Source organism: Trichoderma aggressivum (genome assembly GCF_033847375.1).
Source record: "Trichoderma aggressivum f. europaeum strain CBS 100526 chromosome Unknown scaffold_008, whole genome shotgun sequence".
NCBI classification, from domain to species: Eukaryota; Fungi; Ascomycota; class Sordariomycetes; order Hypocreales; family Hypocreaceae; genus Trichoderma; species Trichoderma aggressivum.
Window position 1 is genome coordinate 601976 of NW_026946374.1, and position 22411 is coordinate 624386.

The 22411-nt window shown below is 52.7% G+C and overlaps 7 protein-coding genes across 7 annotated transcripts; 4 read left to right on the forward strand and 3 right to left on the reverse strand.

Moving 5' to 3' along the window:
* Positions 1 to 422: 422 nt before the first annotated feature.
* On the forward strand, positions 423 to 3136 carry Triagg1_3031 (DNA replication licensing factor MCM7; the record flags this gene model as incomplete). Its single annotated transcript, XM_062897279.1, has 5 exons — positions 423 to 471; positions 540 to 799; positions 859 to 983; positions 1065 to 2985; positions 3056 to 3136. The coding sequence occupies 5 exons, from the start codon at positions 423 to 425 to the stop codon at positions 3134 to 3136; spliced, it is 2436 nt and encodes an 811-aa protein (XP_062758098.1).
* Positions 3137 to 3631: 495 nt separating this feature from the next.
* Triagg1_3032 (uncharacterized protein) lies at positions 3632 to 5078 on the reverse strand (the record flags this gene model as incomplete). Its single annotated transcript, XM_062897280.1, has 2 exons — positions 3632 to 4410; positions 4487 to 5078. The coding sequence occupies 2 exons, from the start codon at positions 5076 to 5078 to the stop codon at positions 3632 to 3634; spliced, it is 1371 nt and encodes a 456-aa protein (XP_062758099.1).
* A 610-nt stretch (positions 5079 to 5688) lies between these two features.
* Positions 5689 to 6285, forward strand: Triagg1_3033 (uncharacterized protein; the record flags this gene model as incomplete). Its single annotated transcript, XM_062897281.1, has 1 exon — positions 5689 to 6285. The coding sequence occupies one exon, from the start codon at positions 5689 to 5691 to the stop codon at positions 6283 to 6285; it is 597 nt and encodes a 198-aa protein (XP_062758100.1).
* Positions 6286 to 7422: 1137 nt separating this feature from the next.
* On the reverse strand, positions 7423 to 9897 carry Triagg1_3034 (uncharacterized protein; the record flags this gene model as incomplete). Its single annotated transcript, XM_062897282.1, has 3 exons — positions 7423 to 8174; positions 8240 to 9079; positions 9327 to 9897. 3 exons carry the CDS (start codon positions 9895 to 9897, stop codon positions 7423 to 7425), a joined length of 2163 nt encoding a protein of 720 aa, XP_062758101.1.
* A 3167-nt stretch (positions 9898 to 13064) lies between these two features.
* Triagg1_3035 (uncharacterized protein) lies at positions 13065 to 14111 on the forward strand (the record flags this gene model as incomplete). The annotated part of the gene is made up of 2 exons (XM_062897283.1): positions 13065 to 13428; positions 13492 to 14111. 2 exons carry the CDS (start codon positions 13065 to 13067, stop codon positions 14109 to 14111), a joined length of 984 nt encoding a protein of 327 aa, XP_062758102.1.
* An 803-nt stretch (positions 14112 to 14914) lies between these two features.
* Triagg1_3036 (uncharacterized protein) lies at positions 14915 to 17896 on the forward strand (the record flags this gene model as incomplete). Its single annotated transcript, XM_062897284.1, has 8 exons — positions 14915 to 14944; positions 14987 to 15457; positions 15913 to 16248; positions 16306 to 16689; positions 16742 to 16976; positions 17024 to 17072; positions 17124 to 17302; positions 17361 to 17896. 8 exons carry the CDS (start codon positions 14915 to 14917, stop codon positions 17894 to 17896), a joined length of 2220 nt encoding a protein of 739 aa, XP_062758103.1.
* Positions 17897 to 18708: 812 nt separating this feature from the next.
* On the reverse strand, positions 18709 to 22050 carry Triagg1_3037 (uncharacterized protein; the record flags this gene model as incomplete). Its single annotated transcript, XM_062897285.1, has 2 exons — positions 18709 to 21254; positions 21312 to 22050. The coding sequence occupies 2 exons, from the start codon at positions 22048 to 22050 to the stop codon at positions 18709 to 18711; spliced, it is 3285 nt and encodes a 1094-aa protein (XP_062758104.1).
* Positions 22051 to 22411: the final 361 nt, after the last annotated feature.

A 22411-nucleotide genomic window follows, 5' to 3' on the forward strand; every position in this document is an offset into this window, starting at 1 on the left:
GACCTCAGTGCTTAGAACAGAGCTGAAAGCTGCTGCACTTTGGCTCTGGAACAGTGACTGGACTGGACTGAGCTCCGCATACCTTAGCCACGTGTGGCTTGTGTGCAGCTCCGACCCGAGTACGTACCCGTACCTCTTAATTGACCTTTGACGCCGTTAGACGCGTCGCGCGTCTGTCTCGTGTCAACCGCCAGCTTTTTCCAGAGCTCTCGAGGACTAGCAGCATTTCCCGACTCCTTACTAACCCACACACGCATCCCTGCAAGTTTGGTTTCCCAGCCCACCAATTTGTGCATCGCATCGCATTTGTTGTCTCTTGCTGCGATTCCCGTCCCTCGCCGTCTCTTTTCTCTTCCCCCCATCGCATCGCAACAGCCTGAATCGAACCCCCCCGTTTTGGCGTTCGGGCATCATCACGCAAAATGGCGCTCCGCGAGTTCAAGGCGCCCGTCAACTACGAAACTCAGCAGTGTAAGGCTTCCTTGACATCTGCTTCACCTGGTGGAGAGCAGCAAACGCTAAGCTAAATCTTTGTGCAGCGGCGTTCGAATCTTTTCTCAAGGACTTCAAGACGTCGCCCGAGCATACCCTCACCACCGCCCTCGGCAACATCACAATTGGCGAAGATGATCTCAGCGACGAGGATGATCTCATGGACGAGGACGACCAGACTCGCCAGCGTCGCCAGGAGGAGCGGGCCAAGAGGAAAACACCCCAGCACAAGTACAACGACATGCTGCAATTGCTCGCGGACCGCAAGATTGACGAATTCGCCATCGATCTGGATGATCTAGCTACTGTGAGTTGGAGCGTGAAGGTGGACGCTTTGCGAAACACCCAGGTGCTGACTGCAGTTAGTGGGAGGGGCAAACGGACGAGTCGATGAAGCTCGTGGACTCAATTGAGATGAACACGAAGCACTACGTCGAGATCATGGCCAGGGCTGTAGACAATGTCTTGCCCCAGCCTAGCGAAGAAGTCAAGTACGACACCCTCTTTTTGGCGAGAGAACGAGCTGTAGAGAGGGAAAAGAAGGAGGAGTAACTGGCTAACTGGACTAATAGCTTCAAAGATGACGTCCTAGACGTGTTGATGGCCAGGCGACAGGCTAGAAATCGAGAGCTCGACGACCTGGCAGAGAGAGATCCCACTACCGCCGAAGACAAGTTCCCAGCCGAGCTAACCCGTCGGTACACCCTCGTCTTCAAGCCCCGAACAGGGACAGAAGAAGGTGCCTCAAAGGCGCTGGCCGTGCGACATGTTCGAGGCGAGCACCTTGGCCACCTCATCACCATCCGAGCCATTGCCACGCGTGTTTCCGACGTCAAGCCGATTGTTCAAGTTAGCGCCTATACGTGCGATCGCTGCGGTTGTGAAATCTTCCAGCCTATTTCTGATAAGCAGTATGGACCTCTGACCATGTGCCCCTCGTCCGATTGCAAAAAGAACCAGGCAAAGGGTCAGCTGCACCCTTCATCCAGAGCGTCCAAGTTCTTGCCCTTCCAGGAGGTCAAGGTTCAGGAGCTGGCTGAGCAGGTTCCCATCGGCCAGATTCCCCGCTCTCTCACCGTTCACTGCTTTGGCAGTCTTGTCCGAAAAGTCAACCCTGGTGATGTGGTTGACATCTCTGGCATCTTCTTGCCCACGCCTTATACCGGCTTCAAGGCGATGAGGGCCGGTCTCTTGACTGACACATATCTCGAGGCCCATCACATTCACCAGCACAAAAAGGCCTACAGCGAGATGATTGTCGATGCACAGCTTGTCCGAAGAATCGACCGGTACAGACAGTCCGGCCAAGTCTACGAGCTGCTCGCCAAATCCATTGCTCCAGAAATCTTTGGCCACCTGGATGTCAAGAAGGCTCTTCTTCTTTTGCTCATTGGTGGTGTCAACAAGGAAATGGGTGACGGCATGAAGATCCGTGGTGACATCAACATTTGCTTGATGGGTGATCCTGGTGTTGCCAAATCGCAGATGCTCAAGTACATCTCAAAGGTTGCCCCCCGTGGTGTCTATACTTCGGGTCGTGGAAGCAGTGGTGTCGGTCTTACCGCCGCCGTCATGCGAGACCCGGTCACAGACGAGATGGTTCTGGAGGGTGGTGCGCTTGTGCTGGCCGATAACGGCATCTGCTGTATCGATGAATTCGACAAGATGGACGAGAATGATCGAACTGCGATCCACGAAGTGATGGAACAGCAAACCATCTCCATCTCAAAGGCCGGCATCTCTACCAGTCTTAATGCCCGTACATCCATCCTTGCAGCTGCTAACCCGGTCTACGGCCGATACAACCCCCGCATCTCCCCCGTTGAAAACATCAACCTCCCCGCTGCTCTCCTGTCCCGTTTCGACATCCTTTTCCTGCTCCTCGATACCCCCACACGAGACACAGATGAACAGCTTGCCAAGCACGTCACGTACGTGCACATGAACAGCCGACACCCCGACCTTGGCACCGACAATGTCGTCTTCTCCCCGCATGAAGTGCGATCCTATGTCGCCCAGGCCCGAACCTATCGACCAGTCGTGCCCGAATCGGTCTCCGAGTACATGATCAAGACGTACGTCCGTCTGCGAGACCAGCAGCAGCGAGCAGAGAAGAAGGGCAAGCAGTTCACACATACCACGCCACGTACCCTGCTTGGTGTGGTCCGTCTGGCGCAGGCCCTGGCTCGTCTCCGTTTCAGCAACCAAGTCACCCAAGACGATGTTGACGAGGCACTGCGACTGGTCGAAGCTAGTAAAGAGAGTCTGAACACTGACGCTGGTGGTCCTCGACGCGGCCTCAACGCCAGCAGCAGAATTTACAACCTCGTCAAGGCCTTGGCCGATTCGGGTGCTTGCCGTCCGGATGATGCAGACGACGACGACGAACTGGGCGTGGAGCTCAGCATGAGGAAGGTCAAGGAGCGTGTGATTGCCAAGGGGTTCACAGAGGACCAGTGGCTGAATGCCCTAGAAGAGTACACAACTTTGGACGTAAGTGCTTTAATCAATGCCGTATTTCCTTCTCTTTTATATCATCATATGCTAACATTCTTTTTTTCAGGTTTGGCAAACTGCTGGCGGCGGCTCAAGACTAGTCTTTGTCACTGCAGACGATGACAGAGAAGACAGCATGGAAGAGTAGGGGCAGAGCACAAAGTAATCGAATGGGGATGGATGGCTTGTTCTGTGGGGGAAAAGCGAGGGAATTGTTGGACTCTTGTAACCGGATTGGCGTTTTTTTTTTATTGTTTTGGACACCCTGATAATTTGGAAGGGTGTAAGAGGAAGAAAGAAAGAAAGAAAGAAAGAAAGAAAGAAAGAAAGAAAGAAAGAAAGAAAGAAAGAAAGAAAGGGGAAGAACATTTGGTAGACTTGCGACTAGATCTTGTCAGAAACTAAATGAGATGAAGAATCATGTAGTACTACTGTGTTTAATGAGCTGCGTATCAATGACAAAGCAGCATGAATAAGTCTTTCGTCTGTAGGATCATCTACGTTGATCAGCATTTGGTGAGATTCTAAGGGCGGCATAATATATAATACATATTCATACAACGCATGTTTTCCCTCCCTTTCTTATCTCGTTCATTCACCAGCCCTCTCTTCCATGCTCAACTCTTTACTAATACCCCCCTTTTTACATCCTCATCGTCATAAGTGAAGCCCTCTCCATCTCGCCCACAATGCCGTGTCCTCCCAAAGCCCACTTCTCCGCCACGGCCCCCGAACTAAGCACGCTGCGCAACATTCCGCTGGCGCCCCAGTACTCCATCAGCACTCTCGCCTCGTCCTTGGAAACGCCCTCGAGGCGAACGACCTGGCTGTTCTTGAGAGCGTCGTAGACCCGGTCGTCGTACTTCTTCTCGTAGGCGTTGGGCTTGGGCACCTCGCGGCCCGCCTGGCCGGCTTCCAGCTGCGACAGGACGAGCTCCTGCGACGGGTGGTAGTGGGTGTTGTTCTCGGAGGTGGCGGCGATGACGGCGCCGCCGTTGGGGAGATTCGTCTTGCCGGACAGGGCGTCGACAAAGGTGCGCACGAGGAGCAGCTCGTGGGCGTGCACGGTGTTGAAGGAAGGGTCGCGGTAGGCGCTGACCTTGTTGATGTGGGCGAGGCCGTCGAGGGCGAACAGCACGGGGGGCCGGCCCGGCTGGGTCAGCTCCGTCCACAGGGCCGACAGCGTGGGCCAGGCGAACTCGCTCTCCTTTGCGCTGAGGGCCAGGTCGGCGAGCGTGGCGTCCTTTTGGAGATTTGTTAGGCGGGACCAGTCCAGCTTGACGGGCGTCTTCTCGAGGACGGCCTTGTTGGCCTTGTAGATGTTTTGGAGCAGCTTCAGGCAGTACACGGGCTGGGTGAACTGCATGGGCTCTGTGTCGGGAACGGGAGAAAACTCCGTGTTTCCGTTTGTAAGATCTTGACCTACAATTTGCATCAAGTTTTGTTAGCGACATGTTCTTGACTCCGTCAGTTTTGTTTCGAGATATACATTACATACCTTCGGGGATGTGAATCACCACCCACTCGTTCAACAGCGCATAAGACATGGCCTGAAGCAGCGTCAAGCTCTTCCCCGAAAGCGCACTGCCCGTCAGCACACACTTGAAGGCCTCCTTCTTTTCCACCGACGCCTCCAGCTTGCTCATCAGCTCGACCGTCTCTTTTCGCACCAGCACGTGAGGTTTCCGGAACAGATTCCACGTCTGTGTCGTCTTGAACGCCTCCAACGCCCTCAATTGGTCCACCACCTGGTCCGGCACGGCAAACATCTTGCCGCCGCTCTCCGCCTTGGCCATGGTCTGCGCCTCGAGGCTCTCAATCCCCGTCACGGGCAGGGCGCTGTTGTTGCTGAGCTGGATTCGCTTGCGGAAGGCCTTGCGCTCGCCCGGCCCGGGCTTCTTGGCCGGCACAATGTTCTGCTTCTTCTTGTACGTCTTCTTCGTCTTCTTCGGGAGGTCCTTGCGGCTCTTTACTGCCGGGGGACCGGCGGCGAGGAAGCTGGTGGTGGAAAACGCTGCCATGATGGGCTGGATCCGAGGCGCCACTGGGATCGCGGGCCTGACGAGGGTCCGCAGCGATAGGGAAGCCATGACGATGAGACTTTTTTTTGGCGGATATCAAGCGAAAGAATGGAAATTGAAGCACCGCTTATGTATATATACTCGTACAATCGTTGGGCTGTCGCCGCATTGAGGCCGGATGGGGCGGGCGGCGTTGCTTTTTCCTGTGATATTCCCCCACGGTATATTTTTTTGGAGGTTCGTTTTCTAAACTTGAGCCCAAAAATCTCAAAGTCGCATGTACCTGTGGAGGGGAGACCACCAACGTACCACTCGCTGCCAAAGCTGCGCTAAGAGATACAAGCCCGACAAGGTACCCTGTGGTTTCTGGAGATGTAGCGGCACTCTGCAGGTTTATTTGGCAGGCCCCGGAAAATTTGTTGCCCGTTGATCCGATGCATGCAAGCTTTATCGAACAATCGACGGGTTTCTTATCAGGACAAAAAAAAAAAAAAAAAGAGAGAGTCGCAGAAGGTTGGTTCGAGTGAGATTCAACAACCAGCCATTGTCTTGTATTGCGACGCCATCACCACCAAATAAGCGACGAATCTCACTTCTTGTCGCCTCAATCTCACTCACTCTTGGACCAAGAACCTCTGCAAAAAGACAAACCACGTACCACACAGTAAATACACACACAATGGCACTCCCCATATCCAAGCCGAAGCTGCCCGTCGTCGTCGAAAAGCCCACGCCCTACACCTTCGACCTGGGCCACCTCCTCGCCGAAGACCCCAACCCCGTCTCCCTCGACCACTCTTCCCTCGACCAGTCCCTCGCCGCCCTCGCCCGCGACGGCGCCCAGTCGCTCATCAACCAGCTGCTCACCACCTGTCCCCTCAAGTCCACCAGCGACGGCGTGCTCCTGACCCTGCCCCAGCCCGCCACCCGCCTCCCCCGCGAGAAGCCCGTGCCCCAGCCGAAGCCCCCGACCAAGTGGGAGCGCTTCGCCGCCAAGAAGGGCATCAAGGCCAAGACCAGGGAGTCTCGCAAGAACCTGGCCTACGACGAGGAGTCGGGCGAGTGGAAGCGCAAGTGGGGGTACAAGGGCCTGAACAAGAAGGGCGAGGACGACTGGCTCGTCGAGGTCGACGCCAAGAAGGAGGCTCAGCGCAAGGAGGGCACCAGCGTCCGCGGCGACGGCAGGCGGGAGCGCAAGGAGCGCATTCAGCGCGACGAGAGGAAGATGAGGAAGAACCAGCGCGACGCCGCGGGCAAGACGGGCAAGAGAGTCTGATTGGAGACAAGTCTGTCATATCTATACTTGTTTCTCTCGTTCAATGGGTCTTTTTCCATGTACCATGGCATCAAGCATGGCTACGGCGTTCTAGGCGTGGGGGGGCTTTCAGGAGAGGGGGCTTGCTTCAAAGAAAATCAAGATAATGTCGGCTCGGTCGATATATATCTATATGTCTTTTCGGTGGGGAGGAAAGGATGAACACTCAATTTTTCACTTTTTTTTGGTATAGATGTTAGATGTTCCTGAGAAACTAGCATGGTCACAACAATTTTTTCTTCTTCTCTTCTTCATCTCTCTGTGTCTCTCTCTCCTTTCCATATTTCACCGTTCCTCAAAAGGTTTATATGCTGCCAAAAAAGAAATTTTTATATTCCCACCCCTCACTCAAATAATCCTCCCTACTGCCTCGGGCCATCGCCCTTCTGTATTCGTACACATGACGCCTTCTATGGCCAGATTTCCACCCGAAATCAAGTTTCGCGGGGAAACGGAGCGAAAAGATAAGAAATGAAATAGAGGCAAATGGACAGCCTCCACACGTTAACCCTGGCCACTCCATACTGCTGAGCTTCTAACAAAGGAGACAGGGCCGAGCATCGTCTCGGCCAATTTCGATGTTCCACGGTTTTTTTGGTCCTTGAATAGCTGAAAAGAAAATCTCAATTGCGTCCATGTTGCGACAATCTGCAATTAGGAATAGAGGAAATAACAAGTCTGGGAAACGGTCGTCGCGACATTGATGTAGGAGTAAAGAAAAATGAAAGGAAATCGGACCGAAAATGCAATCGAGGCAGATAGCATATACAGAAACAAAGAAGAGACTTGGTTCGGGGAGCCAGTCAGTCTCTCTCAAAGTGCCTCTATGGCATTTTCTGCTTCATATTCTGCTTCTTCACTCTCCTTTTCAAGCAAAGGGGGAAGGAAGATGGGAAGGGGGGGAATTCGGTCCATGTCAGACCAGAAATTCTAGTGGGTAAGAGATGCGCTAAATTCCGAAACGACGAAACAAAAACAAGTCATAAACGGCGTGATGTCATAAGTCGGCGCCGATGATAACTGCTGGGTATCTTTGCCGAAAAGAGGTAAATGTTTGTTTGAAACTCAACTCTGTACATCTTGGACTCGACTCGTTGCTCAGAAGCCGAGAGGTGACAGAGGCTGGATAGGAGACAAGGGGCGTAGTTCACGAGTTACAGTACCCTGAGAGGCATGCGTGAAGCCAAACATGTCGTTGGTATTCTCGTCTTCCTCGCTATCAGCGCTCAAGGCCGTTGAAATGGACGACCTATGAGATGAAACGCTGTTGCTGGATCTCGATAACTGGATTCGCGGCTCGTCCGTATCATTTTCTGGTTGACTGGGCTCCTGGATGATGGGCACGTTGGCGTGTAACAAGACGGGATTGACATCCTCTGTGGCCTCGTTCTGGAGGGGGGCCTGCATATCGGCAAGGCCTCGCGGTGGCGGCTGATCGAATAGTCGGTACTCCTCCTCAATGAACTTGGGTTCGTTTTTGCAGCCTCTCCAACAATCTCTCCAATCACAGACAAGAAATTTGAAACAAAAGGCATCAATCTTCATGCAGGGCTGGAAGCAGATGCAGAGGTTTCGGAAATCCATCTTGTTCTTGTCGGAGTGAGCGAGGAGCAAGCTAAGGTGGCATGTGATGGCGAAGAGGAGGTAGTAGTTGAACGGAGACAGGTTCGAGAGTTCCTCGATGAGAAGTTGCGGGACCTTCTCGGCGCCTTGACATTCACGAGCAATCCGTTCTTGGGCCTCTTTGGGAAAGAGTTCGTCGGGCAGTTCTCGAAGCCAAGCCTTGAGCATTGAACCAACAATGTTGATATCATAGAGGTCGTTTTGCTCAAACAGATTGACATCATATTCTATACATACACCCATGTTAGCCACCGGGAGACCCTTGACGAATGGGACAGGGTTAAAAACGTACGCTCGTCAAACTTTCTTTGCCACTTCTTCACTTGAGGCCCGCTTCCAGGCACCCGGTAAAGACCTTCGACCTCGGTTCCCTTATAATTCAAGTAATCGATGGCCCTCCATGGGAATGCAGGCATCCAGAATTCTGTCTTGTCCCTTGAGTCTTCCAGTCGTTTCGAAATTCGAGTCAATCGTGCTTGCTCGACCAGCGGTAGATTGATGACTTTGAGTACGTAATGCTCGTCATCCACCACCGGCTCTTTTTCCGTCGTGCTGCCACTTCGCGTGCTCTTCCCAAATAGCCCCTTGCTAATCAGGTCGGCAGCTCTAGTAGATGTAAATCTCAGCCCGCTGAGAAATGTTGATGCGCCAGTCTCTCGTATTGACGATGAATGTCCCTTGTGCTCCTTGTGTTCCTTCTCTCGCGCAGCATCTTTAGCCGCAGCGGCAGCACCGCCCGCTCGGTCCTCTGGTCGATTGCGAAGATTCGAATTCATTCCTTCGTCTCTCAGTGCCCGATCGTGGGGCACAGTCGGCGTCTGAGCGGTCGCAGGTGCAGCCGTAATTGGAGTACTGGTGGAGGCAGTGGTCGTGTTGGTGGTATTCTCGGGGATCGAGGGGTTGTTTGGTGTTGGTAGTGGCACTTGCGCGACAGCAAGCTTGAGGCGGTTGCTCTCCTTGTCGCGAACAGATTTGGTGCGGCCGAGGAGCGCAAACGACTTTGTCTTGTTCTTTTTGATAGATGGTAGGGGTGGCGTCGCCTCAGCTTCCCCAGAAGACGAAACCGAAAGGTCGGAGCGTGATGGTTGAGAAGGAATGGACCTCTGCTGGCCGTCCTCGGTGGTGATTGGGTCTAAGAAAGCCAAATGGCACAAGGTTAGCCGCAAAGTTTCTAGCATAGCTTTTCCCCCCAAGTTTGTTTATAATTTGGCTCTTGGCCGGCGAAAGGATAACGTGCGCCCCAAAAAAACAATGTGGCGTGCTAGCGCGCACCATAAATGTTGGCAGTGCACTTCCATCTCGTCGTTGTACGAGTACAAGAACCAAGGGATGCCTCCTTCGTACTCTATTCCTTCGGCCTTCCTGCTCTGTAGCCTTACCTTTGTAACCTGACCTCTCGCCCCCATCGCTCCCTCTCGACATTGGCTGGCCTCGCGACTCGGAGTGCTGATGGGCCTGTGCGGCCTGTGGCTGGTTGGTAGCCTTGGGCACCTTGTTGAACTGGAAAAAGCTGGGCTTGGTTGGTTTGTTGCCGTCCATCATGGCTTGGCGCATGCTCTGGGGAGGCAGTCCGGCTGAATGAGGTTCCAAGGTCGACATCGAGGGCTGCAGCAGGTCCGAATCATCGCGGGCCTGAGCGCGATACTGCTGCAGCTGCCGTTGCTGCTGCTGGCGGGTGGCCTCGTCTGGTGGACCGGTGCTGGTCGCTGGCCGTGGTGGTTGTGGTTGTGGCTGCAAGATTGGCGACCTCCCTGTCCGAGGCGGCCTGTTTCTGTGGACGGCGAACTTGCTAATGGGAAAGGGCGAGGTTCGCTGCGACTTGGGCGACTTGGCTTCGATGGGCGACGCGGCGGCGGCTTGCGACGCTCCTTCGGCGGACAGCTGCGGCGGGTCGTCGAGAGGGCTGCCGTCCGCCAGAATCAGCGGCTGCGGCGTGGGCTTGCGTCCCATCTTTGCAACCCCGGCTGCAGAGTGTTCGAGAGGCTGCGCGCAACGGCGGCTTTGGTTCTGGCGCAGGAGGATTGCTCTGCAGCCCTCTGTCAGGGGTTTGTCGGGGTGTTGGATGCAGACGCAGGACACAGACGCTGAGGCTTAGGCTTAGGCTGGCGGATAAGGAGACAACGGTCAGACTCCAGAGCGCGCAGGGCGCTGCAGCAAGGCACTGGGCGTCGGGAGAGGTGCAAAGGAGGGGATGTTCCGAGGGGACTCTGTGCCTCAGCTCTGCTTCAAGATGGAGATGGCAAAGGGGCAGGCTGGTGGGGGGGTCGAGACGAGACGAACGATGGATTGCTGTGGCATCGACTTGGCTAGCCGGCGTCGTGGAGAAGGGAGGGGCGTGCAAGTAACAGAGCAAGTGCGTGCGTGCGTGCGTGCAGATGCGGGTGATTGATTTGTAGATTGTGTGTTTGTGATGGATGAAGTGCGTTGCATGTGCGAGGATGAGGGCGAGTAAGAAAGAGGGCGACGATGAGGCTGGAGCCGTATCCGTACAGTACAGGTACAGGTACAGGTACAGGTACAGAGAGGCTCAGGCTCTATATCCAGTCCTCAACTGTATTGTGGTGTGGGTGCGTGCGTGTGTCCGGATCAAGCCAGAGACGTCGGTGAAAGTGAAAGCAGCAAACTACTCGCGGATGATGCTCTTGGGCCCTGGCCTAGACTCTCTGCAGACTCTCTCGTCGCGACATGCAAAGTAGGTACGAGTACAAGCAGATAGCGCTACCGCCTAAAGCAGCTGGGGCACTTGGCAGGTACTGTCCGGTACCATGAAGGGATCGGGTTGATATTGATCGGTGTCAACACTTGAAACCGATGCTGATATTGATTCTGATATTGATATTGATAAGGTACTGATATTGATGGCCTGCCCGCCGAGTCCATCTGATTGATCTGTGAAAACAGGGTACAAGACAATAGAAGGTGCCTCAATGTGGGCATCGCGCCAAAGGTCCTCCTGTTTTATTCTCTTCCTCACCTTGTCCACTCTGCAAGGCGGTGCCTCATCCAAATTACTGCGACCGCTAAAAAGCAGATCTAACCCATGCTCCCTCTCAACATCCATCCCGTTTGGGGTACCTGGTTATACGTGCTAAAGTAGGTACCTTACCTTGCCCAGGGTGGACGCCAGAAGTGGAGGGGACGAGGGGGAAAGGCACAGGTACAGGTACAGGTACAAGACGAGCACGTTCCCAGTGCCCCTGGCGTCAGGCACGCATTGAGCACATGTGTACATGTGGTTTTAATGGACCCCGGGCCCTCAAATTCTACTTGTATAGGGCATGAAGCAGGCCACGGAAAAGCACCATTGAATGAATGGCTACGTCTATTCACTACACGTATAATGGCCAGGGCTAGGTTCTTTTTTTTTTTTTCCCTCCTTCTGTGTCTGCCATGTGAGCACACGCGCCATCGCATCTGAAACGCCTCGGTGGCCCCGGGTAGAGAACCGCTCTTTCAGGGGTTCCAGCCAGATGATTGGTTCTATTGGCGGCAAATCCCCACCTTGGGGTGGCAGGGTAAAGCAGTCAGCATACTTGCAGGTACTGTGTACAAGCGCTCCATGTGCATTTTGATGCACTTGGCATCTCCCTTGCAGGGCCACCAGACATCAACTCAGGAACATCAAATGTCAGCTGGGTGCCTCCTTGCAGCTCGCTAGGTGGGCAGGCTGCTCGTACAAATACCTACTGCCCAGATAGGAAGCAAGTATGGATATCAATGAGTGATTTGTTGTACTTGTATGCTTTACAGTACGGAGGAGTGCCTGGCAATTTATATCAATGGATCTAATTGATTCAACTAGAGTGTCAATACCAGTACAGGTACTAAGCTTCCTTGCCTCCATTCTGAATCAAGCTTCCATGTACATACAAGTACTGTGCCATACCCCTGGATGTAAATCTTCCGCGCTTGCTGTAAGAGATGCTTCTCCTCCCTCCGTACGAGTACTGTACTCGTACTAGCCCATCAAGCCAAAAGCAAGAGGTACGAGTTTCTTGCAGGTGTTCGTCATCACTCCCGCGCTAAGCAATTGCACGACACACATTGTCCCCAATCCGGCCCGGTAGCACGAGCCCAAAAAGAACCATGAGTGACTAGAGATTGCATATTGGATCGACGCATATTCAACTTTGCCCTTTTTCCAACTAACAGCCATACTAGCCGACCTAGTGCCTCCTACTAAGTATGAAGAAGGTCCCTGATCTTGTACGAGTACTTTGACATTGCTCCTGTACGAGTACGTGCTAACGTCTGCAATGCTGCATCACTTTTGCATTCTGCCTGCAGACAATTGTCCATGTGACTGCTTAGCACCTGGGAGAGGCATTGTTATTGGGCCACCATTGACAACCTCCACATTAGCAGCGTCAATAACGCACTCCATCGAGCCCATCTCGATGCGATTCAATTATCCGGCGCTGCTTGACATATGGTGCACAGCGCACAGCGGACACGTCGCTTCCACAACCAAGACGGTGTCGGGCCGTGCAACTCACAGTCGTGATGCGTCAGTCAATACGAACTGGCTGGCATCTGCAACGTCATGCGCAATACGAAATAAGACAGGCACCCCGTGATGTACCATCGTCTTCCATCCTATTACGAGCAACTCCTGACAGAGCTGTCAGATTCTCATCAAACGCACAGCCACTCCTTCAGCTATTGATAGCTTTCGAGCAATCTCGGTAATGTTCGTTACGCGCGACTCCGTTTAAACTCGTCTCTCGCAACCTTTTTACTGAGCGCCGGCTTAGAAACGCTCCAGAGGGGGCCTGTTGGCAGTACGAGCATCTACAAGGTAAGAAGCCAGTTGCGGGCGGCTCCGGAGTTAGCAGATGTACATCCTTGAGGTGAAGCCGAAGAAAAAAGAAAGCAGAGGAGAAAAGAGACCTACGCATAAACATCCAAATGAACCCCTATAGTTGTAAAGCTTCCCCCTTTTGTAGGGGTTGCAAGTCAGTTCATGCTGAAATGCTGATGCGAAGCTCTGTCTGGCTCGTGAGTATGATTACATAATCATTTCAACGTCATCAGCCAGCGCCTCATCGTTGAAGCCACACTTTGATGCTCGGAACTTGGTGCTTGATACTTGGCAAACCACTTCCCCAACAATCACCATGGCCGAGGCAACTGGAACTTCCGAGGGCCAAAAGCTTGCCATAGATGTTCATGTAAAATATGTCCTGAGCTTGGACACCAAGACCGATGAGCTGGATTACTGGATGACTGAGCACCTACGGCTAAACGGTGCATATTGGGGCCTGTCTGCACTCCATTTCCTCGGTCACCCTGAGGCTCTGCCGCGCAAGGACACCATCGACTTTGTTCTCTCCTGTCAGCACGACAATGGTGGCTTTGGAGCTGCTCCTGGACATGATGCTCACATGCTCTCCACGGTAAGTGCCGTGCAGATTCTCGCCATGGTTGATGGCTTCGATGAGCTGGAAGCACGAGGGAAGGGAAAGGCCGTTGTTGGCAAGTGTAGGTGCTGACATGTATCTCTGCCTAAACGGAACATCACCGGTATCCTAACATACATTACAGTTATAGCAGACCTTCAAAATCCCGAGAGTGGAAGCTTCTTTGGCGATGAGTGGGGTGAAGAGGACACACGATTTCTATACGGCGCCCTCAACGCCCTATCTCTACTGGGTCTTTTGTCTCTTGTAGACGTTGATAAAGCCGTCGCTCACGTCGTCTCTTGCACAAACTTTGACGGCGGCTATGGGGCCAAGCCAGGGGCAGAGTCTCACGCTGCCCAAGTCTTTACCTGCGTCGCTGCCCTCGCCATCGCTGGACGCCTTGACCTTGTAGAGCACGCGAAGCTCGGCCGCTGGCTGAGCGAGAGACAGCTTCCAGGAGGCGGGCTCAACGGCCGGCCCGAGAAGCAGGAGGACGTTTGCTACAGTTGGTGGGTATTGAGCAGCCTTGCCATTATCGACCGGGTCCACTGGATCGAACGACAGGCGCTCATCAACTTCATCCTGAACTGCCAAGATCCCGATAACGGCGGCTTTTCCGACAGACCCGGCAACATGGTGGACGTTTGGCACACGTGCTTCGGCGCCGCAGGGCTGAGCTTACTTGGGTACCCTGGCATGGAACCTGTGGATCCGAGATATTGCATGCCCAAGAAGATTGTGGCGAGAGTCCTAGGGGAATGAAGTTGAAAACGGATATTGCATTTAGTATGCATGCAACGTTTGTCTCGTATCTTGTCATCACCAGTGGCCCTCTCGAATCACCCTCCCATTACGGATCACTTGTTAATGGCAATGCGCAATGGTCAGTGAGATGCTGTGTTGGAAGAGGGAAGAGTATTGAGACTTCAGAGGCATCTCACACTGCCTTTACTTTAGAATACCTATCTAGCTGGCAAGCCAACGTAAGGTAGCCTTGCCTTCCAGTCATGCTAGACTTGGGCCGTGGGACGCGACTTAGGGTAACCTAGAGGTGATATAGACTATGCCCTCGATGACGAAACGAAAGAAAATACACAATCAGTTTTGGACAAACATGTAACTCGAGAGATCTAATATGTTATGACTTTTCTTGGAAATCTGCTACATGTGTACGTCTATTCCTCAAATGCCGCTGTAATGCATTGTTGCTTCATTGTAAAATCCGAGTTGACGAAAGGAAAATGATGTGCATGTCTTCTCAAATAGAACCCTCCCAATGCAACCCCATGAAAGAAAAGCCGATCACATTTTGCTCAGAATTTCTATCAATCTTGCAAGTCGAATCAAAGCAAGTGCAGAAAATATTTCGAGCCAACTATCGTGCCCCTTTAAACCCACCATTGAAAATACTAAAGAAGCCTGCAAGAAATTAAAGACTTGGCACCTACGTTTTAGAAACAGCGAAGCAACGGAAATATATGCATAACATACCTGACAGTCAGGTAATTGTTGCGTCTCATCGTCTACGACCTGTGCCTTTCTATCCGTTATGGCTTACCTGCACAATGCACCTCAGCACAGGTACCTGGTACTTGGTACCTTGTGCCCTTTCCTTCTGATATCGACGCTGCTATCAGTGGTTTCTGAAGAAGGAAGGCACGATGCCGTCATATTTCCTCCCAAGGAGGACTAGCCCCCATGTTTCCCTCAGGCAGAAAGGAAACTCAGGTCCAAGGGCGAGGTTGCTCTTCTTCTCTGCATTTGCAAGCAGTGAGAAGCAGCGTCTCGATACCCTCATTGCCACAGATTCGCAGGTCGATCGAGGTTCCTGCCAGGATATCGCCAGAACGCATCCCGTGACGCTTCGTGACCGCGCCTTCAACAGCAACACCATGGATTCTTCCTTCTCTGCAAAGAACTTGCGGCGAATTCCAGAGCTGCCTCTTCGCTTCGGCCACTCTGTCCTGACTTGGGACGGAAGCGAGCCCGCTCTAGAGTTTCACAAGGCCCCCGAGATACCTCCATGGGCAGCTTCTCCTGGAGCGCTGCTGCCTCAACCGCTGGCCGTCATCAAGCCTTGCCCAGATATGGACGGCTACTATCCCATGGTAAGACACATGACCTCTGCTTCTGCTTCTGCTTCTGCTTCCACTTCCACTTCCACTTCCATCTCCAAGCCAACCTGCTCTTCTGTCCGAGCTTGACCGAGTCTTTCTCTTCTCTGCTTACCCAAACCGCTTCTTCCCTCCAATACCCGCGTACCCAGTTGCTCTTTTCCGAACCACATCACTCTTTACCCTTGCTTCTTTGTTTTTGGTATTACTCCAAGAACCACAGCTCTCGTCTCTCTTTTCTTTCTTGTGCTTGCTGGTCCTGTCGCTATCGCTGTTTTCCTGAACCGACGTCACATCTTGCAATCAGCCTGGCCTTCCGGGTCATGAACAGGTCAGACGTCTCGAAAACCTTCTCGTGACTGTATACATCCTATGAATTGCTTCAAAACAATGCCCTTATTTCGTCTGCAACTTTTGGTTCAAGAACTACGACTAATGATTTGGAGCAGGACATGGCATCAGTGGTCACCGCTGGAAGCTCGTCTGGTTCCGGAAGCAAGCAAATTCCTTTGCACTGCACCGTTTGCCCTGAGACACCACGCTTCTCTGATGTATCACACTTGCTCACGCACATCGCCTCCAAAGGCCATCTTCATCATGAGACCCAGACAAAGCTGAAGGCTCATCAAGACGTTGCGGCCTCTGTATCTCTTCAGCGGTATGAGCAGTGGTACAAAGACAATGGCATTGAGGGGCTGCTTGTCGAGAGGATGAAGGCAAAGCAGCTGAAAGAGGCCGCGAGAAACAAACGAGCCAGAGGGGCGGCTTCGCTTGCAGCTTCAAAGGTATGTACATACTCGTTATGGCTTGAGCAAGTCTGTACCAGCGCGCTGATTGCATAGGAGCAACCCAAGAGGAAAATCAAGCGGACTGAATCCGACACCCTCGTGAAGAACGAACGTGAAGACTTTCCTCCAGACTTTCCCATGTTTCCGGGATTCTATCCATCGGATAATGATAATGAGGTCCAAGACGACTATTTCGGAGCTGGAGATATGATGGCGCTGAAAGGTCAGGTATGGCCAGGGATGGGCAAAATGGATTTGGCAAATGAGGATATGAAACGCACTCGCAATCAAAGAAAGCCCAAGTCAGTCATTGAAAAGATGAGAAGAACATCAGAAGGCATTGAGCCAACGCAAGTCGTTATGACGGCCGAGTTTGAAGTGGAAAGAATCAAGGATGTTTATGACAGCTCTTCGCCAGTGCCGGATCAAGAAGACGCGGTTTGTTCTCGACACCCACATTTTTCAAGTGCACAGAACTGACATTATCCAGACTCCTCTCAAAAAGACAGCGAAACCTCGCCGAAAGCGCGGAGAGCCACTTGCTGAAATTTCTGCCAACATTCCTCGAGGGGGAAATCGCCGTCTCACACGCGACAATGCTGCCCGAGAGAAGAGTTCCAAACCGCTTCTGGCGTTCAGCCGAACTCCGAGCTCCGACATCACGCCTACTCTTGGGCAATTCAAACGTTCTCATGATATTTTTCGGGACGATGACAAGATTCCGAGTAGGCATTCCTGCTTCCCTCATAATCGCAAAGCTGACTCGGTGCAGGTGTCTATGATGGTCGTACCTTGTCCAATACATCTCACAGAGAACTAAGGTAGTATTTGTGTAGTCGATTGACTGCATAACCGTACTGATTTCTCTATAGCTTCGATCTTCGCAGCCGAATGGGGCTTCACCAGTTGAACCCGATAGCGCACTCGAATATTATATCTCCAACACCGGCATCCAGAGATATTCCTGACCGAGGGTATTCGACACGAGACATCCATAGAGGTAGAGGCCAAGAGCAAGCCTATCTCAACATGAACGGACATGTGGGACTAGGTTTGTAGCAACCACATTTCAAATCGCTCTTTACAATGCTAATCAAGACGTATGCCAGGCTCACTCAACCATTCGGACCTATCCTTTGCCTTGAATGGTTCGTCAATCTATAATAGCACGCCGAGGTTTCCTTTCGCTCCAGGCAACCATTTCAACTCTCTCACCCCTGACCACTTTCGCCTTTCTTCAGGCCACACTTCTCAGCACAAATATGACGATTATGCGAACACCAGCGCCGGCGAAGGAAGCACGGTAGCAAACCACTACCTTGATATCCCAAATACCAATCCTTTGTTTTCGCAGGATCGCCTCTTCCTCGGATCATGTGGCCAATCGGGTCCAGCGTCAAGCCTGTCTCCGTTGAGATTTACGTCGATTAATCATAATCAGGAAGCCTCTCATTCAATGCGCCAGAACCAGCCTCCTGCCAACATCAAACTCGAGCCACCTCAGCTTTGCGACGTCCTAGACGACACGAGCATTGAGGATGAAAAAGAGTCACGATTCCCTGGACAAGGTATTTGGGAGTCGCAAGGATCTGACAACGGCATCGACATCCACGAGGATCTCCAACACGATGAATTGGAGCTCTAACTTTTTCTTTACTTGTTACAACGGATGGATCGTTGACGTGGTATCCATTTCACTTATCCTCAGCATGTGCCAACATCCGATATTTTGCAGGAACGGTACCGGCGCACGTTTAGTTCCTTCATCGTTTTCGGACGTATAATCCTCTAGAGGCGCTTTACGGGGAGTTTCATGGTAGACATAGAGGAGGTGAGTTCAGAATAACTAATCCGCCGGTTCTGATCACTAAAATATCACCAGAAGCAGAGCAAACGGTAACTCTGCTTTTACATGAGCCACAAATGGCAACGATCAATACGGTGATTCAGCAACTTAATCGACGCCGAGCAGCTGAGGCCTAATAAGCGGTGTAGTCTTCCTCACGCAAAATGCCCGGTTCAGTCAATTGTCATGGGATACAGCAATGGATTTATGATAGAGGCATAATAGAGGCGAGTACGTACTCTCGGCGCATTGTACTTTGAGGATTATGAGTATATGGCGAGGTATTTTGCGATTTTCTTTAAGGGACGATTCTACAATCATTCTACAGCTTGGGTTTATACTGGACGAGCCCGTTTACAATAGTGATAGTCAATTTGAACAAAGCAGCCCAGTTGGCAAGCTTCTTTTGTTTGTCTGGAGGCTGAACATGGGCAAGGTCATGGGAGAAACAATCTTTGGCGTTCGTATGGTTCCATATTGATATTCAGATATGATAAATACATCAGCTTTTCATTTCTCATACATTAAGGTACACCAGTAAATGCCATGGCAGACGTTGCCAAAAAGAAAACACATGTGAAAATCCCCCGTACTCATAGACATTCTAGTGGCTATAGCTGCTCAATAGAGGAAATCAAGTGGTCTAACTGGTCTGGTCCCGATTCTATGACATGGGCAAGGGTTCGGTATGCTCCTTGCAACCGCCGCCGCTTCATTTCATTTTCTAGCTGTTTCGACTTGCCCGCAGCAACGTCGATGACTTTCTTGGGAATGCGAGCCAAGCGGGCGACGTTTAGCCCATACGATCGGTGAGCTATGCCCTCTCCTACTTCATACAGGAAGGTGATCTCCTCTTCACCGTCCTGTCCGGTCTGCGCGTTGAATTTCATGTGGACGTTTGTGACGCCGGGCAGGCCATCGACAACACGTGCGAGATTCTGGTAGTGGGTGATGAAGAGGGTCAGGCACCTGGTCTCGGTGACGACGTGCTGCAGGACGGACTGGGCAATGGCGGCGCCGTCGTGGGTGCTGGTGCCGCGGCCAAGCTCGTCGAGGATGACGAGGCTGCGGGGGGTGGCGGAGCGCAGGATGCGGGCCGTCTCGGAGACTTCGACCATGAATGTGGATTCGCCGGCGAAGAGGTTGTCTCTGGCCCCGGCGCGGGTGTGGATGGCGTCGCAGAGGGTGAGGGTGAGAGAGTCGGCGGGGACGAAGGAGCCGATTTGGGAGAGGAGGACGATGAGGGCGACGGCGCGGACAAAGGACGATTTGCCGCCCATGTTGGGGCCGGTGATGAGGTGTGCCAGGGCGGAGGGGTGGGAAAGGGTGGTGGTGAAGGGGATGTAGCTCCCTTCGAGCGTCTGCTCGGCGATGGGGTGGCGGCCTTGGGAGATGGAGATGGACGGTTCGGCGGTGGAGGGCAGGAATGTCGGTCTACTGTAGCCGGGCTGAGCAGCGATCTTTGCGAGGGAGAGGAGGCAGTCCAGCGTGGCGAGGGCGGAGATGGCATCTCGGAGAGGCTGATACTCTGCCGCGATGGTGGCGAGGAAGTCTTTGAAGGCCTTGTCGCAGGCGGCGGCGAGAGCCTCTCGATGCTGGTCGCGCTCGGAAATGAGGCGGATGACTTCAGGGGTGTGGAACCGCGAGAGAGCCTTGGTGCCGGAGATCTTGCTCCACGATGCAGGGACGTTCTTGATGTCTTTGTTGGGGACGGCGATGAGGTATTCGATGCCTGCGACGGTGACGTATTCAACACTCTTCTGCTTAATTTTCCCGGCGGCGACGGCGCGGTGTTGGTCGAGTTCGTGCTCGACGTGGGCGATTCCAAGCTGGTGGTCCTGGATGTCTTCGGTATGGAACTCCTCCCGAAAGAATTCATACTTGTCGTCCTTCTTGGCAGCGTAAAGATTGATGCGCTCGAGATACGAGACGACGGAGCCCAGGATCTGCGGCAGGGTAGTGATGGCATTGACAATCAGTGGTGAGTCGAAGCCGACATCAGAGGCTGATTTGACGGAGGAGTAATGACTAGCAATCTTTTGTAGGGTCTGAAGCACGGATAGGAGCTCTGGCCTGGTGCATTTGCCGTAATAGATCCGGATGAGACTGCGCTCAAGATCGGCCTTGGTCGTTGTGAGTAGCCTCTCAAGGTCATCGACAGGCGACGTGGATTGCTTGTCAACAAGTTCCTGCACTGCGGCAAGGCGCTCGTCCAAACGCTCTCTATCAAGCAATGGGCGGCCGACCCATTTCCGCAGGAGACGCTGTCCAAATCGGGTGAGAGTCTTGTCAACAGCCCAGAAGAGGCTGCCCTTTTGAGAGTGATCAGTGGCGTTGCGGTAGACTTCGAGGCTCTCCAGCGTTGTGCCGTTGATGAGCATGTGGGAGCGAGTGCTGAAGCTCTGAAAGTACTTTGTAAGGCCAAAGATGTGCTCCAGGCCGTATTCCTGTAAGTGGGTAATCATGGCGGACAGACAGATGGTGATGGCCTCGGGGAGTTTCAGGACTTTGTCGAGTAGGGCGCTCGCCGTCTCATTATCTGAAGCTTCCTTCACTTGGTCGGCATAGAATTGCGTTACATGAGAATAAGCCTCGGCGGCCGTGGTTTTGCTCTTGGGCACACGCTCAACACGGGAGCGATCACCAAACACGTTGGTACTACTGCCCGATAGATGCTGTATCAGTTTATCAGTCCCCTTGGTGAGGTCGCCTACTATGAGGAACTCGCAAGGCGATATGTGCAACAGCCGTGTCTCGATCTCACTCCGCATAAAACCATCTTCAAAGGTGTCGTAGATGATGTCACCGGTGGCGGGCTGGACAGCTAGAACCCCGACACTGACATTTTCATCAGTGCCAGAACCTTTGGTAGCCGTTTCTGTGATACAAAGCAGGTAGCCGCCAGATGGGGTAGATGTGTCCTGGCTATCTAGCTCTCCATTCTCATCGATGTATGTACCCTTTGTATAGAGGTTGGTGAGTTTGCGGACGAAGGGAGCGTTTCTGTTGTCACCAGCTTTCTTCAGCGCCGCGGTTTCGATTTGGCGGACGACTCCAACTTTGTGCCCAGCAGCGACGAGGCGCTTTGCGTGAACGGGTAATCTGTGAACCGGAATGCTGGCCGACGCAAATCGATCTAGATGAGCTTCTGAGGGATCTGGTGCCAGTTAGTAGTGCGTATTAAATGGACTGAACAAGGACGGGAGACACGCACGCTCATCATATCGCATTTTACCCGGTATGCACACGATACCCAGCTCCTTGGCAGCCACTCGGGCATCGTCACCGAAGAATCGAAACTTGTATCCGACCTCGACGATGAGGATCGTGTCCATGTGCTTCCGCTTGATGTCCAAGAATTGCACTTCCATAGGGGTTAGCTTCCCCGTTTTAGACCCCTTCTTCTTTGCTTTTGAGGCAATTGGAGCTTCTTCCTCTTCGGGGTCTGCATCGGCATCCTCGTCATCACCAGCGCCGGTGTCCTGTGCCTTCAGGGACCTCCAAGACAGGGCATCGGGATGGCCCAGTTTCTTGACGAATTTCCTGTGCAGCTCCTTGTTCTGCCTCCTTACTCGAGCATCGTCGCTCTCATCACCAGCTTCTTGCTGTGAATTCGATTCGTCGTAGCGATAGCGTTGCGCTCGTGACGAAGTCGGACTTCGGTTGCTGGCCGTTGCAGGAACGGCAGAGTCATTGTGGAAAAAGGAGCTTTCTGCATCCTTTTCTTCATCTCCTCTGGTTCTCTTTGCTGCTTTCTCGGCGGCGCCATTGGAACTGTCGTTATCCTTGTCGAGCGGCCGTTTCCTTGACGGCAGATCCGACTGCTTCACGGGGGTGGGCGAAGACGGCACCGCGGGCCGAGAAGACGATGCAGCGCCATTGACGGCCTTGGGCGTGAAGAATGCAGTCAGAGACTTTTGCTTCTTCTCTGGTGCTTTCGAAATAGGCGTCATGGCGTAATTGATGGCGGTGACCAAAGATTGTCGTCTTTTGCCATGTAATGCTCCGTACTATTTTGTAAGAGACGATGATGAAGCTATAATTTGGCTGGCAAGAGTGAACCTCTCAACGCGTCCAGCTTTGGAATGCGCGTTGGGAAGCCCCATACTTTGCCTGTTTAGGAAATGTCGACGTCAGGGGACTTCTTATCTTATCAAGCAGCATCTCCAAATAAGTACACGCATGTCTGTACAGGTCCTCAAAGCCATATTGTTCATGTTCTGCCAACGAAAAGCTATGATAATACTGAATCTCCAACTCATCCAAGCTCTACGCCGTATGCTTTCGCCCAGACGAACTCTTATTGGTACCCAC